Raw genomic sequence first — 20,443 nt, forward strand, 5'->3', positions numbered from 1 at the left:
GTTAGCTAAATATTTTTTGTACATATTAGAGTTGTTATTTTGTTTTATTTCTAAGTTAAATGTAATGTTTTAGTAGATAAGATAATCCATTATGGGATTTAGTACAAATACAAAATTTGATGTCAAAGGTTTTTGTAAATAATAGAGTTGTTATTTTGTTATATCTTTGGTAAGGTTAGTTAAATATAGGTATTTGTAAGTAAATATGTTAAAATAATTAATCCCTACTAAGTCCTTATTGTAGACGTATTTTTCATTGATGTGAAAATTCACTATCGTTTACTTTTCAAAAATAAGAATTACTTAACGTGCTTCGATATATTAATATTAATAATATATTTTACTTTAAATGCAGAGATCAAACTTACGCTCTTAAATTCATAATACTTACGTTTAATGACGCAAACAAGATTATGAAAATCACAATGTAAGATGTGTTATTAACAATTCAAATTAAAATGTTGTAATTACAGCCAGACCGGTAGAAACACAAAATGTCCCCTCCACCCGAGGATTTTTGAACTTGTTCCGAGTTCAGGGCACTGGCATGATCCTGACTCATACAGTTGTAGGCCATAGCATAAAGCGGAAGAACCGCTGCCAATCAAAATAAATATTAAAGTGTTCGTATTAAGAATTTTATTATTTTATCATGTTAAGAAGGGTTCACATTCTTTTGTTTCTTTTAATTGGAACTTTGACATGTGACGAGGAAGTGAGTGATGAAGATAGCTATGAAGAAATACTGGGATATGCAGGAGGTAGCGAAGGCAGGGGTGGTAGACTGTTGTGGTCGTACCATCCCATGCTAGATTTGGTACTGAAGTCGAGTGGAAACCACTTCGCTTACAAAGGAAACGGGGACTTCTTCAACTTCATACGGGACTCATATCCATTACCCAATGGTAAGTGAAGACATAGAATATTATACATATTGGAAACATTAATTAAAATTATCTACCCCAATTAAAATATAGAGCACTTTTCTTTCGCTTTTCATTTTGAATTAATTAAAAAAAAATTTTTTTGGTATTTTAACAAACTATCTTAAACCTGTAGGCTGTTTGGAAGAAATCGCTTTCAGTAGATCAAGTTTTTAAATTAAAGCTTGCATGTGACGTATTTATTTATTACTTGACCTTAACCTCAACGATCGACACTTGTCCTTTTCTTTATAACACGAAAAATAAGTCTAGTAGGTACCTAAAGGTACGTGAATCAATCAGAAAAATTGTAGCCAAGGACAGCTCAGAATCAAATACTTACAATATTAAATAAGGCATTATTACTCAGATCGCTAGACTTAATATTATGTGCCTGCGTCTGTTACATAGAAGTAATTTTTCAAAATAATTTACAAATTAAATATTATCATCTAAAGTTTAGAGGTGAGGTCAAGGCACTCTACGCCAAATCCGTGATCCGTTATTCGAAAAAAAAAGATAGCTGTCATACGGGCTATGAACAACGGTATACTCGGTATATTCCCAATAAAATACCTACAACTGAATGCAAAATTGATAGTAATGTGTCAAAGGGCCTCACAATTTCGCAGGCTGACCGGTTTGAAGTCCGGTCATCTGGCTGTTTTATTGCCGTACCAACTTCAAGTTCAAGTTTTTTTACATTGCAGTTGCAAAATAAAACAATTTATGTGAGAACACGTTTTCCCTTTGCAGTATTTACTACAAGATTTATTTTGAGTACCTAAGCAAAAAATAAAAGTCCACTAAAAGAAAAAAAGTTAAAATTAATTTAAAAATTTAAAACAAGTAAAATATTGATTTTCAAGATTTGGGGGAGTTATTTGATTTTATTTTCGTTCTCTTCAATTAGATTTTATTTATTCCTTTGAATTCCTAGTTGATCAAGTTGTAGATCTTCTTAGGAATTCAAACAGATAAATTGAATGAAGAATGCGCGTACAGAAAATAAGATTTAGAATAACGTCAAAGGGGAAAAAAAATCCAAAGGGGTAACAAATTCCCAAAAGGGGTGAAAACAAAAATAATTCTCCGCTGATCAGTCATTTAGAATGGAGAATGTTTTTTTTTTCATATTGAACATCAATTTTACTGTTTCCATAAACAATTTCAGGCCTAAGCTCGCCGTTGCCCGAGTACGACTTCATAATCGTAGGCGCCGGTTCGGCTGGCAGCGCGCTCGCTAGCCGGCTGACCGAAAACAAAAAAGTGACGGTGCTGCTGATCGAAGCTGGCAAACCTGAGATGCTGCTGACCGATATACCAGCCATGGCTCCCTACTTCCAGGCCACGGACTACACCTGGCAGTACTATATGGAGCCGCAACCTGGAGTTTGCATGGGTAATCCTTAAAATTTGTAAACTTGAAATTTTCGAGCGGTTCTCCCAATGTTTAAGTAGCTCAGTAGCACGGCATGCAAAAGGTCGTGGGTTCGATTCCCACCTCCTAGCTCTTTTGAGCGAAGCGTAGTGATACCACTGCAACATGTCACCATTTACCTATGCTTCACTTAGATATTTGATTGAATGTGTAGAGAATACCGTTTCAAATCGTTAGCTATAGCTATTAGCTAATTCTGTGCTATTAGTCAAACCAATTCTTGATTGAGTCCAATAGAGTCAATTTATGAATACCTTTTTTACTTTGACCTGCTGCGAAGGTCTTAAAAACAACACTAGATCACGATTTTATCTAGTGAGGTGAACTAAACAAATATCAGAAAAAATAGAATGTAGTAAAAAATAATTTAAATTTTATAAAAGCCTTTCAGTCATCATTTTTATCATGCAACTGAATAAATTGCCGTAATACCTAATTGCAGGTATGGAGAACGAGCGGTGCTTCTGGCCACGCGGCAAAGCTGTGGGGGGTACAAGCGTGATCAACTACATGATCTACACAAGAGGCCGACCACAGGACTGGGACCGGATCGCGGCCGACGGGAACTACGGATGGTAAGAAGGACAATTTGAACATCACTAATTTCGTCCGCTGTTTATGTCTGAGCTGTTGTATGTAAGGCAGTGGGGGGCACGAGCGTGATCAACTACATGATCTACACACGAGGCCGACCACAGGTCTGGGACCGGATCGCGGCAGACGGCAACTACGGATGGTAAGAAGAACAATTTGAACATCACTAATTTCGTCCGCTGTTTATGTCTGAGCTGTTGTATGTAAGGCAGTGGGGGGCACAAGCGTGATCAACTACATGATCTACACAAGAGAAAGACCACAGGACTGGGACCGGATCGCGGCCGACGGGAACTACGGATGGTAAGAAGGACAACTTGAACAACACTATTACAGGAGGCACAGCGCCACAGCCCGCTGTGAATGGGCCTTAGAGGAGGCACAGCCAGCTTTCTATGTCTGAACTGCCGTAAGACAGTGGGGTCAACTTCATGGTCTATCTATCTATACCGAGACCGGCCGCAGGACTTCGGACCGGATCGCAGTTGGAAGAAACTACAGATCAAGGGCCACTTAAACCAGTGTAACTAACGGGGAAGCAGTAATCGCCAGCAGTCACTGTCGACTGCCCTCGTGTAATTATTGCTCACTGGGATATGTTTGCGAAAATAGCACTAAAATTTCAAAACGTCAAGAAATTTATTAAATCTTCGAATAGTTGTATGAACAGATGATGAGAAAATAACGTACATCTAAATAACAAATGAAAACGTTTTGGCGTAACTCCAACCAAACACACAAGTGGATAGAGTTTTGTACTCGATAAAATCTAATTCACAATGCAAGAATGTTTACTGACTTATTGATTCCAAACAATGAATGCATCGTCATTCAGCTCACGATGCTTCAAATTCATACCAAAAAGGTCATGTTCATGGTCAACTCATCATACACCAACAAGTGTATGACAAGATGTATTAAATCCAGTACGGCACAAGGTCGGTAAAACTGAGAGGAATGATAAAAACATTACATTTCAAGAATACTTGACTATCCAAAAAACCCATTAATTTGGCTTACTTAGATAAATTACTACGCGTCTTGGTCTTGGAATATCTCTGGCAAGATGTAAATTCATTCATATTCATTATACCTACTCAAACAGGCCTTCTTAGTTCATTTCAAATAAAATAATATACAATAATTACTAACATTTTGTATAAGATAGATAATGTTGAATACCAAGAGTCATAATCAATATTTAATTTACATTTTAGGTCCTACAACGAAGTTTTGGAGTATTACAAGAAATCAGAAAAGGCCAGTTTAGACGGCTTGGAGAATAACCCATACAGAAACAAGGACGGAGTCATGCCGGTAGAATTCGTACCAAAAAGGTATTTATTTTTTAAAAACCTCATATTAATAGTCAAGTCATATTATAGTGTTTGTTACACACATCTTATGCCTATAGATTACTATAATATTTGCGTGTTTTTTTTTTCAGGACAAAATTGATAAAGGCTTTCCTAGAAGCAGGAAGAATTCTTGGACATCCTACGGTAGATTACAACTCGCCGCATGAATTAGGTTTCGGTTACGTTCAAACAACGACCAGCAGAGGACACCGTCAGAGCGCTGCTAAAGTGTTTCTTCACAGACACAAGAAGAGGCGAAACCTGCACATAATGCCTGAAACAACGGCGACTAAAGTCCTCATAGATCCGCAGACAAACACCGCCTATGGAGTCGAGTTTATAAACAAGAATATTAGGTATACAGCTCGAGTACGCAAGGAAGTAATTCTCTCTGCTGGACCTATTGCATCTCCCCAATTACTAATGCTTTCAGGAGTAGGTCCAAGAGACCATCTATCTTCTCTAGGAATATCAGTCCTCAAGGATTTACCCGTCGGTCGGGAACTATACGACCACATCTGCTTCCCCGCAGCGATATTCAGTCTAAACACAACGAACGTTAGCTTCAATGAAAATAGAGCTTTGTCGATAAAGAATCTGGTTGATTGGTTGCGAGACGGTGACAATGATCTATCATCACCAGGGGGCGTGGAAGGGATAGGTTATATCAAAACACCTGTTTCTGATGATCCCGAGCCAGTTCCTGATATCGAGTTGATCAGCATCGGTGGGTCTATAGTGGTGGACGGTGGACCTGGGGGCAGTCGAGCAGTTCGTAAGGGCATGAGAATTTCCGAAGCAGTATTCAATGAAGCTTTAGGAGCCATAGACAATTCGGAAACCTGGAGCGCATTCCCCATGCTGCTGCACCCAAAATCTGTGGGTCATTTGGAGCTAAGAGACACAAATCCTTTCAGTCACCCTAAAATGTATGGCAACTACTTGACTGATGCGAGAGATGTAGCTACATTTGTAGCATCAATACGTCATCTTCAAGCAATGGCAGCGACGGAACCCTTTCAAAAGTTTGGTGCTCGGATACATAGGGCGCAATACCCTAAATGTCGCGGTTTGGCTTTTGATTCTGACGAGTACTGGGAGTGTGCTGTAAGGACTTTCACTGCGACTTTACATCACCAGATAGCTACTTGTCGTATGGGGCCCGTTGGGGATCCTCGCGCTGTGGTGGACCCAGAATTGCGAGTTCATGGAGTCAACAACCTTCGAGTGGTCGACTCAAGCGTCATACCGCGTACTATTTCGGCCCATACGCATGCGCCTGCGGTCATGATAGGTGAAAAAGCTGCTGATATGATTAAAAGTACTTGGGGACTATTTAAACCTTAGACTGATAAGTGATCAGTGTCTTTATATCTTTTTGTCGAGCTTTCCAACTGTCATATAAAGACATGATTGATTACTACGATTACGTAATATAGGACTCTATTTGATGGAGTAATTTATCAAAGGAAAGTCAGGGTCGATTCAGGCACTTTGGAATGCGTCCAAAACCGGCCTCTACTTGTTTTTTCGGCAAGCAAGACTTATTATAGCTATGATGTGCTTGCGTAAACGTTTCTGAAACAACTAGAACTATTGTGAAAGAAGTCACAGTTGCATTATATTTTTGTGTACAACAGATATGAATCTGCTTGTCTATAGGTTTAGAAAAACAGTGTAAACAAGTTTATAAAAACAAACACAAAACCTTAGTTTTAGGTGGGTAAACCTTATATATGTGAATGTATTTTAAAATAACATTTGGGTGTCGAAATATTAGATTATTTGTTCATATTTAACGTTTTATTAACGCATGATATAGTTTTTTTAAACAACCTTCTCTTACAAAAACTAACAAGACTGGAGCAAAGAATTGTGGTTTTAACACACTACATTATAAATAACTAAGCGATAACGCATTACCACACATTATACCTATTTAGCCACCAAGTGTTATTTACTTTAAAGAAGTTATCAAAATAGAACTAAGCTATGTAACGTGGTGAGGAGACTAAAAGAACTGTGACTAAAGATTTATGTACTAAAAAAATATGCTGATGATGAAAATACAGTGAGACTTTATTTTGATACAATACATTACGTTAAATGGTTTGTCTTTACTTAGGTAAGTTAGGTAGGGCCGATTTTTCAATCGCGCGTCAAGCCAAGTTCGGTTACTTAATCTGTACAATAAGTTAAACCAATTTATTACAGGTTTTGTGGTAACACCATAGTATAATTATGAGTACCTAGTAACACTTTAACCAGAACAAAGATAAAATGATTGTCATTTTTGAACCTTAGTATTCAGCACCCAGCAACCAGCACAGGGTTAAAATTTTATTTTCAGTAAAGATCATTAAACGGTTTTATTTCACATTTGATTGAAAAATCGGCCTATTATGTATACTATACAAGTAGATGACGTAAAGAAAAAGAACTAACAATGTTTTTATCACAAGGTTTAATTCGGGGAGTTGAGGGATTGGTGATAACAGGATCTTGGGTGGGATCAGGAGCTGTGGGTGAAAACAAACATGTAAAAAACTGTTGAAACATAGATCTACTGTAAATAATAATAAAAAAATTAAATGAACAAAAAAAAGATGTTTCATTAGTAATCATAAGGCCCGGTTTCGGGCGCCCAGCGGAGCGGAGAAGTGTTTTGAATAACCAATCACGTGGAATTGTGTAAAGCAATCGTTATCATTTGACAGTTCATAACGTACGATTATTCTGTCAAACGCTTTGTTTAACTGACTTTATCGTACGTTATGAACTGTCAAATGATTACGATTGCTTTACACAATTCCACCTTTTCCACTTCTCGTCTCCGCTTCGCACACCTCCGCACCTTTCAAATTCTATAGAGAAATTAGTCCGCCTGACACTCCTCTGTTTTGGTGGAAACCGGGCCTAAGACTTGTGAATATGACGTAACAGGCTCTTAATTTCAAAATTTGTATGTTACATTATATTTACCTACACAATGATGATATATTCACATCCTTGGTGGACCATCATACCTGAAAAAAGGAAGTAAGTATAAATAATTTTATTAATCTGCATGTTCAGACGAGCACACCAAGCTTAACACTGTGGCATCTTATACAGTTGTATTAGGGTTAATTTTGCAACAAATATGTATAGTCTGATGTCCTGTGGTCTATACGTGGAGTCAGTCAATCTGTGGCCTCCATAGAGTCATTGTAACAAAAGCAACCATCATTATAGTTCACAATGATATGTAACGTGTATAGTTTTATTGTATTGACTACGTGTAGTTCTTAAATAAATAATGGTTGCTCGTAGTTTCCTATCAATACAAACAAGGAGCATAGAAATAGGTTTATTCCGTGGCATATTCTAAAGTCCAATTAGCTTAGAAAATTTATATCGACTAGAAATACAATTCAATTATTTTACCGTAATGGCATTTTTCAGAATTTTATAGTACTTTCATAAAAGTTTTTTCATTATCATCATCATAATCTCAGCCATAGGACGTCCACTGCTGAACGTAGGCCTCCCCCAATGTTTTCCATGATGCCCGGTTGGTAGCGGCCTGCGTCCAGCGCCTTCCTGCTACCTTGGGTGGACCGACGACATCATAAAGGTAGCAGGAAGGCGCTGGACGCAGGCCGCTACCAGAGTAAATACAAATGAGTAGGTTATCTTCATAGATACGCCGCATACGTATTGGCGCGCTCACATACAAACCGCGCTCGGTGCGTTTCTATGAAGATAACCTACTCATTTGTATTTACTCTGCCGCTACCAAAAGTTTTTTAGCGCCCGTAAAATATTTCGCACATTGGCACAACTTGTGTTTCACAAGTCAACCACCGCAATACGTCAGCTAGGACACGGTCCGTATCAACTCCATACGATAGTTTATGAATATTTATTATGTTAGTGATGGAATGGGTTATTTTCCTAAACAATATAATATTAGCATATAGCCTTCAGTCAGTTAGGCTTATGCACGTTTAGTTTGGATATTTGTCGATTACTGTCACATAAAGTAACAAGAATTAAGCGTTTCTCTTTAATTTCCAAAATATTAGGGCAATGGAATTGGTATCGGATTTATAGGTGCCTACTCGTAGGATAGTCTGACCGATGTTTTATTGTCTGTTTAATAGGGCAATTCCCTAATTTGTCTGCGCGGAAACATTTTACAATCTGTATTGCCACTTTTGTCAACAAAGCTCAAAATAGACATTTCTAGTGATAAGATAAGATGACGCCTTTCAACGCAACAAAACGTAACGAAATATTTTCATCGGAATGTAAGAAATATCAACTATGTATCTTGAAAATCGATAAGGAAATCGCTATGTATTTCATTGACGCTCGATAAACAGGTGAGTGCTACCTGCTATGTATCTATATCAAACAAAATAAATAGTGTCCTATCTTAGACACACCAATAACGATTCCAAACTATCCGAGCAAATAGCTTAGGAACTGATAAAATAACGATAAAAAGTAAATTGTAAACCATTAGACACACTAACTGAATAGCGAGATATCGCCACATGTCTTAAAAAAATCATACACGAAAGAAAAGGACAAGACTTAATTGCAAGAAAAAAGGGAAATAGATACATAAAGGATGCATTATTCATTTATTTATATTAAACTTTATAGATCTAGTTTGTTTTCGGAGTTTGAAGTGAAATAAAAATATGCAAAAGATTTTACGAGAGTGCGTGCGTATACGCCACACAGAGAAGCCTCAGGCAAAAGTTTGTAACTTTAATAATAACGTTCCTAGATGGGAAAATACGGTCGTAGTCCACGACAGGCGGCAATTAAGTGCAATTTAAGGGAGAGTCCGCTAATTTGGACCAGTTTTTTTCAATCCCATTTTACACATAGTTTTCTTTTGTTTTTGCTAATGTCCATGGTATATAATAAAAGATACATTATTCAACTTACTATTTCATAAGTATTAATTAACATGATTGTTGTAAATTTATCACAAATCAACAAAGTACGAGTTCAGAGCTTCGGTCCAATTTAGCCAACCGGTTCGATAATTTGTACCACAGGGTTACTAAATTGGATTTCAATCAATTTCAAGCCTATAAAAAAACTATGGCAAAATATTATACGATACATTCTTAACAAATTAGGAAACGAAAAGGAACAGTAGTTAACAACATAGACAATCGATATTGTTTTACACGTTATCATGATTTTGAGTACAAGTTTTGTAATTCCAATTATCGTAACGCACACTTGTAACTAATCTACTTTGCCAGTCTTTTGCTTTCATTTATTGTTATTCAAACATAACTACGCTAATAAAACTTCAAAATATTATTAACTAAAAAAAATTTTAAAATCCTTTGGTAAAGTTCCATACAACTTGATGTGGTACAATTTAGCCGACTAGGTGATAGTGATTTTAAAAAATCGGTAAAAAATATAGCTTATAAATGCCGAAAAATGTTTCAAATAATTGTAATCCGCACTAACTTACGCTTCTAAATAATATATTAGAAACACCCTGTGATTAAATTTAACAAAATTACAAACTAAACATGTATTGTCAAAAGTTACTTGAAAACAATGAAAAAATACTTTTCAAAATAAAACACACGTGTTTGTTGTCACGGCAAAAACCACATGGCCGATATTAATTGATTTTAGTTGTGTATCGCTGAGTGTTGCAATTACAGCCATTCAATAAAAACTTTACAAAATATGAGGGTGGTACAATTTACCCGGCGGTACAATATACCGAACTCTCCCCTACTAAGTGGCAAAGCCAAAAACAAAAGCAATATGGCCGCACCTATTTTTAAATTAGTCTAATCACATTTGATCCGCCAGTTGACCTCATTCCCGACGGGAATGGGACGACTGAGCGACGAGATATTAGTATTGATACACCATGACGTCATTGAAATAAAAAATTGCAAATATTCATAATACATTATTGACAGATAAATAAGCACATAAAACTGTTGTTTTTTTTTATTATTTAAAAATATTAATAATAATAAATAAGTAAAATTTTAATTTCAAATTGGTTTCAAGTTAACACAAGACAAAAAAAAAAGAAATTGAATGTACTTGGAAATCTTGAATATGGACTGACTTATAATAATAAATGTGAAATTTTCATTCAGCGTTCAAAATTGTTAGAAGGATATTATAAAATAAATATAGTTTACAAACTGAAAGTAACATACTGAATAGGTAATTCTGTACTTTCATTAATTTTATTGATAAAAAAGTTGAGTGGGAGAAATTAAATTATTTTTAAAACCAAATGTGTGGACCGTTATTGAAAGTTATGAAGAAAAATTATAATGAACATTTGGTTTAAGTAAAATTTATTTAATGGTTTTTTTTTATTTCCTGCACCTGAGATGCATATTTAGGTACCTATATGAGTTTAGATTGAGATAAGATAATAAGATTCTTTAAAAATGTCTATAAGATTCTTTGAAAATGTCTTACTTGAATATTTTCCATACAGATACAGATAAATGCAGAGTTTAGAAAATAAAGTAGGCATCTTCAAATATTTTTTTTTCATAATGATTATTTTATTATCTTTGGATGCTTGTCTCTGTAAGGCTTATCAATAGGTTATCAAAATTTCAGCATGCGCCACAACATAACGAACAATCTTATCTTTAATAGCAATCCCTTGAATGTTCTACTTCATTGCACCACATTATGTGAATCATCTATCGTAGGGAACATGAATCACATATTGAGTGCCACTACATCAGTCTAAATTATTGCTAATAGTAGGTATGTTTCCTGGTAAGATTTTTAGTTTAAATAATAAAAGTAGGATCTGAATGAATAACAGATTATTTTATTTAAGTTCAATTTAAAATATTCTTAAACAATAAACTGGTTGGTAACAGCCTTAGTACTATATTCGTCACAACTCATTCAAGCTCTAGAGCTGATAATTTATCCTAAATTAAACGTAATTTTACAATGTCCTTGGATTTAAGAGCCATTTTACATTTTCGTGCGAATTTCTAAGATTTTGGAAGCATGAATTACTATCTTAAGCAACACCCAGAGATTATTTAATAACTGCGAAAGATAGGTCGATCCTTGTTGTTGACCATTAATGAAACGGATTTACTAAAACTCTTTTGCTTAATTCACAGTGCCCNTATTTTACATATTATACCTGTTCGTGTTTCATTATGAATTGAAATATAAAAGACTTAATAAACTCTATTAAAAATTTAAATTAATTAATCAATTTTGAATACCTCATTCTACCTTAAAATTAATAACTTAAATCAAGTCTTAATACGGTCACGGCTCAAGTTTTTTTTGTCCATTTCAGCGTTCTTTTTACTCTTTTGACGTTGCGTTGACAGCTTTTACCTAAATTCGCGCGGAATATTTTTGTGAAATGGCTCTTAAATCTACCTGGTAGACTGATGTAAACAAAAAATCTTTTAACCTTGTCTTTCATATTAGAAACAACAGGTTACAACTAAAACACATTCCACTACACCTAACAGTAGGTATAATACGTTTTTAATAGGTTTATATCCTGTTTTTCTACAGTAACACATAAAATATGAGGAAAATAATCGATTTTATCTCTAGCTTACCTGAAACTATCAGTGCCTCGTTAGGGCCGACGGTGTGGATATTGCCCATTGTTGGATCTTGCAGCACAATACACAACACAATAGATTCACTAAATATTGGTATTTTAATATTTATAAATCAATAATTAATACACCCCAATTCTAATACAAACACTCATTTGCAGAAGGCGCCTTTACAAAACAAGTGTCTATCTCGCAAGGAAAAAATACTAATATTAGCTTTTAGTCATCCAATGAGCGAGAAGATAAACAAATATACGCTACTCCTATTGGTTAAAAAGGCGTCTATGATTTCTGACTGACAACTGATAAACCAATGAGCGATGATTCTTCCAGCTGTCACTTCACCATAAAAATAAAGAACGCCAAGCTTGGCTAAACCAGAGGCTAAACTATCTACACTTGGCACGCAGAGTTAGAAAAAAAAACTTTGCAGTTCCTCTACCCTCCAAGAGATTTCGCTAATTTAGAAAAAAATATTATGAACGAGCAAAATGATTAAAATAACCCTAAAAGAGCAAAATGAATAAAAGTGGGCCTTTGTCCAGCAGTGGACGTCATGGGGCTGTGTTACAAAAACTTTTAAAGGTCTAAAGTTATCTCTGTGTTTCATATAGAATAAAGCTCAGAGTTTAGTTTTACTTAGATCACATTTTTGTGCTTCTTCACAATCTTACCCCTACATCCCCCCCCCCCCCTTACGCCGCCGCTACTGCCTACGAATTTGGTTTTTCATTTAAATGTTTTTACGTGTGAATCGCAGTTTGCATATAACGCCATCTAGTTTTCATTTCCATTATTAAGAAATTGTCTATGGTAGTAAGATTATTTGATATCTTTTCTGTGCTACACTGTGTGTGAACGCGCCTTTTGAATTCACGTTGTGGTGGTTGTAAATGGCGGATTGATTGTGATTGTTTGATGAAATAATTCAAGTTGCTGATGCTTGACGATCATACACAGGAGCTCAAAAGTTAGATAATTGTAAGTAACATTAATTGCACTTCAAGTTACAACATCAGTGTGTCACGGCAGTCGTCTATTAGTCACAGAATTGCTACGAAGGCATGAATGATTAATTGAGATGCTGAGCTTGTTACCCACTATTTTGATGTGTTTGCAGATTTACCGTTTGAACTAAGTAGCAGAATGTCGGACACAAGTGATCTGGATCGTCAAATTGAGCAGCTGAAGAGATGTGAGATTATAATGGAAGCCGAGGTTAAGGCTTTATGTGCAAAGGCTCGTGAAATTCTCGTCGAAGAAAGCAATGTACAGCGCGTGGATTCCCCTGTGACGGTAATTACGATATCAGCTGGTGATTTTTGCTAATTTCCTTGTTTGTTCAAGCCAATAACATCATAATTACACCATCTATGTTGTTAGTTACTAAAAAGGTTAGGTAATAAGGGTCAATCAATGTTTTGGTTTGTCATTTGATTAACTTTGATCAATGATTCATTCATTATCATTCCAAGCTTGAACAACTTACTGCAAAATAGTATCTTCAAGACTGGTTTCACACAAAGGATGGCTATTTAAAAAACACTCATAAAACTCATTTGTTTTCACAAATGTAACTATAAATAAAAGCACTTTTAAACATCCCAGTATTAACCCTACCACTGCTTCGGGACAATAAATGTACCAGTGCCTATTTCTAAACGTATTTCTGTTATTTTAGGTGTGCGGTGACATTCATGGCCAGTTCTACGACTTGAAAGAACTGTTCAAAGTTGGCGGAGATGTTCCTGAAACCAATTACTTATTTATGGGAGACTTTGTAGACCGAGGCTTCTATTCTGTGGAGACTTTCTTACTATTATTGGCATTGAAAGTTAGTAGAATTTATATTTGTAACACAGTTTGTTTTATAACAGTGTTGGCTCATCATCATTTCTTTGCCAACTGACTAGTTTCCTATTTGGCACATTTATTATACACAAAGTAGAAAGTAATAGTTTGGGTATTCTTACTTCAGCATGATGATACATGGATTAAATATTTAAACCATTTAATAATGTTATTTCTTGTTATTTGTAGGTACGTTATCCAGACAGAATCACATTAATCCGTGGCAATCACGAATCAAGACAAATTACACAGGTTTATGGTTTTTACGATGAATGTCTCAGAAAATATGGATCAATCACAGTTTGGAGGTGAGTTTCCTTAAAATCACTAAGACTTATTTTAAGATATCAGTAAACATTTTGATGTAGAATTTAGAAGTTTATTTACCTAAATTGCCTAACTTGCATAGAAATTGCTAATTGTTAGAGTCAACTAGACTCACAACCTAAGTTTTTCTGCTAGAATTCTCCGATGCACATAAATATGAATGCCATATATAATATATATAATGCCATAAGGAGAATAGCGCTTGTTGAAGATGTAGGTAGACCATGACAACCAGCCGAAAATTTATCATTGTCTCTTTTGAATTTACTTGTAATTTTTATCGACTACCACGCCCCCTATTGCGCGCCCTTATGGCCAGTAGACCGACCTGGCTCACTGTGTCACAGACGAGACAGGGACTGTGTCACCAGATTGTAGCTTGCCTTTAACCTGTCTGTAACTGTCTGATTAAACCGTCTCGGCCACAGGTCTTAACCAGAAGGGCGCGCAACCCTCATCACGAATTGGTTCCCGCTGAAAACCAGCTTCTCGGCATGACGTTTGTGTCATGTCGCGATTTTTGCTGAGCGGGCGCCTATTCAGCATATGTTTTTATTTATTGTCTGTTATGTTTTTATGTTTTTTTATGTACTTACTCTTGCTTTGTATACCTTAAATGATAATTATGCTGAATAAAGACATTCTTATTCTTATTCCATACGTTCATTATCAGATTGATAAGAAAATAATAAAACTGCACATGCCAATTATTGTTCATTGATGCAACATTGTTGGCTAAACTGCTGAAGGCTAATGTGCTATGTTTTTCAATGTCAACTTTACAACTTGATGCTATTTAAAATCTTACAAAATCATCAGCTAACGTAAGTTACCCTTTTGTTAACTGTCAAGCCCGAATGCAACCACAACTACTCTGTTTAAGAGACGATCAAACATATCGCTTCTAATTGTTGAAACTGAAAGATCATATAGTTTAAGATTTTAACAGTTTTGTACATTACAATTTTTATTCAGTATGTCAAATCTAGCTATATCATTATTTTTCTTACAAACTGGTACCTAATTCAACCATATAAGATTCCCAATGTTTAAGCTTAAACCACACCAACGCGTTCAAATCGCCATCGCCGGGGCGATTATAGGTCAATGACAGGTCGCGCAATGGCGATCTGCACGCGTCGGCATTAGGTCGAAATATGCAACAAAACTATCAAAGTGATTTCAATAATCAACAAAATGATTCACCCAGGTACTGCACAGAAATATTTGACTATCTGTCCTTGTCTGCGATCATTGACGGGCGGATATTCTGCGTGCACGGGGGGCTCAGCCCCTCGATACAGACGCTAGACCAGATCCGCACCATCGATCGCAAACAGGAGGTGCCACACGACGGGCCTATGTGCGACCTGCTTTGGAGTGACCCTGAAGGTATGAATAATTTGATTCTTTATTTAAAATAGACTTGACGTCAATACCTAGTTGTGCTTTGAAATTGATGTCTGAACCCCTTTGTCAATCTTTATCAAAATTTAATTAGAGATGAATTGAATGATCTATCTAAAATAATTAGTTGTGACTAGGGTTGCTTTTTACGGTATTGTCCAGCCAAATATTGTGTTGTCCGGCCTGTCCGGCTTTTGTTAGGCTTTTTATTTGGCTGACAGAATAATACGAAGCTACGAAGCGCACGCATCAGGATGTTGGACGACCGATGATGAGCTATGACACTAAAGGTTGTCCGGCCAAATGAAGGAGTCCGGCTTTTGTGTTTTTGGACCTGGCAACCCTAGTTGTGACGACTACGTTAATCGCAAGACGCGCGATAATGATTTTGTGACAGATCAAATCTATCATGATAATTTACTTCAAAAGAAATACACTCAGGGATTGTTGTGCCAGTTAGTAATCACGATAGTTACAGCTGACCTGTACTCTAAGGCTGAGTTGGACCACCTCATTTTAACTGTAACATTAACAATAACCGGTGCTTTTTTGTATGGAGTTTGACAGATTTTTGACGTTTGTCAAAGTTAAAGTAAGATGGTGCAACTCAGCCTAAATATCTATAACAATTTTCCAGACACACAAGGCTGGGGCGTGTCCCCCAGAGGCGCGGGCTACTTATTCGGATCCGACGTGGTAGCCCAATTCAACGTGTCCAACGATATCGACATGATATGCCGGGCCCATCAGCTAGTTATGGAGGGCTACAAGTGGCACTTCAACGAGACCGTCCTCACTGTGTGGTCTGCCCCCAACTATTGCTACAGGTACGTGGGAAACTGACACTTAATGCTTTTACTTTATGCACTGTTTAGCGTGTCCAAGGACATAGACTTGATATGCCGGACCCATCAGCTAGTTATGGAGGGCTACAAGTGGCACTTCAACGAGACCGTCCTCACTGTGTGGTCTGCCCCCAACTATTGCTACAGGTACGTGGAAAACTGACACTTAATACCGTCACTTTAAGCGCTGTTTAACTTGTCCAACGACATGGACATGATATGCCGGGCCCATCAGCTAGTTATGGAGGGCTACAAGTGGCCGCTGGGGCAGGAAAGTTCTTGAGTGGCGACCACGAGCTGGAAGACGTAGCGTGGGCAGGCCTCCCACTAGGTGGACCGACGATCTGGTGAAGGTCGCGGGAAGTACCTGGATGCAAGCGGCGCAGGACCGGTCTTTGTGGAAATCCTTGGGGAGGCCTTTGTCCAGCAGTGGACGTCTTTCGGCTGAAACGAACGAACAAGTGGCACTTCAACGAGACCGTCCACACTGTGTGGTCTGCCCCTAACTATTGCTACACGCACGTGGAAAACTGACACTTAATACCGTTGCATTAGGCTCAGTTTAGCGTGTCCAACGACATTGAGATGATCTGCCGGGCCCACCAGCTAAAGTGCGGTCGCCGAGCAGTTAGAATTTCGTCCAATGACTCCAAGCTACCCATCCTTATCGCTCGCGTGTAAATTATATTGCTATCGCGCTCGCACACTCACTGCGGCCGCCCGTCGCACAGTCGCGACAGCAATATAATTACGTGTAAGTGATAAGGATGGGTAGCTTGTGATCATTGGACGAAATTCTATCTACTCGACGACCGGACTTTAGTTATGGAGGGCTACAAGTGGCACTTCAACGAGACTGTCCTCACCGTGTGGTCTGCCCCCAACTATTGCTACAGGTACGTGGGAAACTGACACTTAATGCTTTTACTTTAAGCGCTGTTTAGTGTTTCCAAGGACATAGACTTGATATCCCGGGCCCATCAGCTAGTTATGGAGGGCTACAAGTGGCACTTCAACGAGACTGTGTGGTCTGCCCCCAACTATTGCTACAGGTACGTGGGAAACTGACACTTAATGCTTTTACTTTAAGCGCTGTTTAGCGTGTCCAAAGACATACTTGATCTGCCGGGCCCATCAACTAGTTATGGAGGGCTACAAGTGGCACTTCAACGAGACTGTCCTCACCGTGTGGTCTGCCCCCAACTATTGCTACACGCACGTGGAAAACTGACACTTAATACCGTTGCATTAGGCTCAGTTTAGCGTGTCCAACGATATTGAGATGATCTGCCGGGCCCACCAGCTAAAGTGCGGTCGCCGAGCAGTTAGAATTTCGTCCAATGACCCCAAGCTACCCATCCTAATCGCTCGCGTCTAAATTATATTGCTGTCGCGCTCGCACACTCACTGCGGCCGCCCGTCGCACAGTCGCGACAGCAATATAATTACGTGCAAGTGATAAGGATGGGTAGCTTGTGGTCATTGGACGAAATTCTATCTACTCGGCGACCGGACTTTAGTTATGGAGGGCTACAAGTGGCACTTCAACGAGATCGTCCTCACTGTGTGGTTTGTACCAAACTACTGCTACAGGTTCGTGTGGCAAATGCCATTGCATTAGGCTTTATCTAACTTAAGACTTAAGTAAAGTACGGGACTATTTCCACCTCTCGTTACCACCGCTCCAACTCTTGTGTATCCAGGATCTACAGCTTGAAAACTAGTGATATCGTACAGTCAGTTTATCGCTATCCCATCCACAATAAGAACAGGTTTTTAGTTGCATTTTCTCATTACAGATGCGGCAACGTAGCTGCGATATTAGAACTGAACGAAAACCTCCAACGCGAGTTCACGATATTTGAAGCCGCGCCGCAGGAGTCTCGAGGCGTGCCTTCCAAAAAACCGCAGGCCGATTACTTCTTATAATGTTCCGTACAATAGACGAACCGACCGTAGCCAGCCGGCCGCGGGCAAAAGCGAAACTGTGAGGTTTACCTCAGTGTTCAAGCCCATATCATTCGCGCCAAAACATTTACGAATTGCCAACCTTCAAATCTAGTGTCAACTCCAAACTGCTGCTGGTGGTAGTGATTGGTGTGGATCTAAAGTTAAATAGTGTGCTACTCCTGCTATGGTTATAAGGGCTAATTCACCCTGACATAGCCTAAAAGTTGATTGATAAGGTTAAAGTTGATTGATAAGGTTAAAGTGGCGGCAAGTGGACCAAAATTCGTTTAAATCAATAAAAATTTGAAATCAATAGAAGACACATTCTCACTAAGCTTGCATAGAATCATTACAAATATTGTGCAACCCGTGGCTTAGTGAGGAATATTAAACTGCCCCTATTGTTCCCTTGGATTGAGTTCAACTTTCTTGGGTTATGATGTGTCCTCATTACCTCTCCTGAGTTGTGTACAAGCGCCCTTGCGTCCCACTGGGCTATCTAAAACCGCCCTCGGGCCCTACTGGGCCGGGCCTATCTAAAACCGTTATCGGTTGCCATTCCCATTCGGCTGCGTTTTGCGTCTAGCTAGGCTAGGCTGTGTAAAAGCGACTACGGGCACGCCTCGGCTGTGCAAAAACGCCTTCGTGCTCTGTTGAGCTGTTTACAAGCGCCCTGTGCGCCCTGAGATGTGTACAAGCGCCCTCACGTCCTACTAGGCGCTTAATCAAAAGCGCTTTCGCGCCCCATTGCGCTGCGTATAAACGCTTTCGCACCTACCCTGGTGTAAAAGCGCCCTTGTTCGCCAGTGGGTTGTGTACAAGCGCCCTTTTTTCTGTGTGTAAGCCCCCCGCGCGGCCGGCTAAAGTATTACGGTTATTGTAGTGACAAAACATTTCAATGTGGAAATATTTTTATTGTGATTTTAAGACTGCTAAGTGTAACGAGGAATGCGTTTGAGTGTGTACGACACAAAGTTCCAATAGTATGATCTTCGAAGATGAAATACAAGGAATGGTTTTGTACAACAACGCCCATCTCATAGGTGGTAATATACACGACACTGATGCCAAAAAAAGATTTTAAATTTTCATGGAAAATCCATGAAATAAGGAAAATGGTATGGGCCCGCGGCGGTGGTGCGCAGTGCCGTAACTAGGGCGGTGCCAGCGGTGCCCAGGCACAGGGCGCAGACCCTGGAGGGGCGCAGAAATGACCAGACCAGTATCTAGTTTTGTTTCATGCATGGTAGTTAGTAGGTACATTTTGTTTTATTGCGAATATGGTATAGACGCGCCCTCTGTACTATCTATATCTATATGGCATTTTTCAAACGATCTTGAAACAACAACACTTGTAAAGGTGGTTTTATATTTGTCTGATGTGTCGTGACGTGACGACGCGTCAGAACGGTATAGCCGCAGTGTTGCCAGAAGGTTACTTTTAGGTTACACTAATGAAAAGGTTACTTTTAGATGATTTTTCAGAAATTGTAGAAGAATTATGGAATTCATGGAATGGTCAAAATTTCGAATTTAGGTAAATGATTGATGATCAATTGTATTCATTTTCCATCCATGAACAACCTTACACAATCGCTCCGCACGCAACCCCCCCCCGTAGAAGGTTACTTTTTATTCAAAAAGGTTAAATTTTTTTATGCACATTTGTCCACTTTTAGACATACTCTCTAATCTGTGCTTTTTATTGTCAGAGACTGGTTAGAGCATTTTTCAAGGGCGCAGTTTTGAAAAAGCTCGCACCGGGCGCATAAAAGGCTAGTTACGGCACTGGTGGTGCGGGCGGTAACAAGCGCCGTCTCGAAAGTTTTAGGAAACGTTTGAACAAGGTTTTTCGGTATTAAAGTAATCGTTAAAATTTTATTTATATTTTTCTTGTAATTACTTTCATGTGTACTATCACCCCTGAGATGGGGGTTGTTTTACAAAACCACATTCTGTATAATTATTATTTCAATATGTGCCATATTTTTGGAGGAAAATGCACAGATCGCTTAATTTGATAACACTTGATGCTGGTCACACAGTTGATAGAACTTTCGCTCTCATAGATATGGCAAATCTTTGTATTGATACTGTATTTTGTTTGTGATAGGAATCTGGCCTAATTAGAGAC

The 20,443-nt window shown here is 38.2% G+C and overlaps 3 protein-coding genes across 6 annotated transcripts in view; 2 read left to right on the forward strand and 1 right to left on the reverse strand.

Moving 5' to 3' along the window:
* Positions 1 to 12,160, reverse strand: part of Flo2 (flotillin-2) — a 267,627-nt gene extending 255,467 nt beyond the window's left edge. The window contains exon 1 of one of the 4 annotated variants that reach the window (XR_003656637.1): positions 11,927 to 12,117. Coding sequence is in view for 3 of the 4 variants with exons in the window: in XM_028317130.1 (XP_028172931.1) it covers positions 11,927 to 11,975 (49 nt within the window). In the remaining variant the exon portion in view is untranslated. Of the gene's footprint in view, positions 1 to 11,926 lie in introns of all 4 variants that reach the window. The other 3 variants (XM_028317130.1, XM_028317129.1, XM_028317131.1) reach the window with 3 other exon arrangements.
* On the forward strand, positions 648 to 6,894 carry LOC114361906 (glucose dehydrogenase [FAD, quinone]-like). Its single transcript, XM_028317121.1, has 5 exons — positions 648 to 905; positions 2,098 to 2,325; positions 2,807 to 2,939; positions 4,176 to 4,295; positions 4,406 to 6,894. Exons 1-5 carry the CDS (start codon positions 653 to 655, stop codon positions 5,661 to 5,663), a joined length of 1,992 nt encoding a protein of 663 aa, XP_028172922.1. The 5' UTR covers positions 648 to 652; the 3' UTR covers positions 5,664 to 6,894.
* A 614-nt stretch (positions 12,161 to 12,774) lies between the features above and the next one.
* Pp4-19C (protein phosphatase 19C) lies at positions 12,775 to 19,737 on the forward strand. The gene is made up of 7 exons (XM_028317163.1): positions 12,775 to 12,910; positions 13,050 to 13,225; positions 13,611 to 13,763; positions 13,970 to 14,088; positions 15,318 to 15,499; positions 16,152 to 16,341; positions 18,159 to 19,737. The coding sequence occupies exons 2-7, from the start codon at positions 13,076 to 13,078 to the stop codon at positions 18,286 to 18,288; spliced, it is 924 nt and encodes a 307-aa protein (XP_028172964.1). The 5' UTR covers positions 12,775 to 12,910; positions 13,050 to 13,075; the 3' UTR covers positions 18,289 to 19,737.
* Positions 19,738 to 20,443: the final 706 nt, after the last annotated feature.

The sequence above is a fragment of the Ostrinia furnacalis genome, unplaced genomic scaffold (genome assembly GCF_004193835.3).
Source record: "Ostrinia furnacalis isolate ACB-3 unplaced genomic scaffold, ASM419383v2 OfSCF6054, whole genome shotgun sequence".
Lineage (NCBI taxonomy): Eukaryota > Metazoa > Arthropoda > Insecta > Lepidoptera > Crambidae > Ostrinia > Ostrinia furnacalis.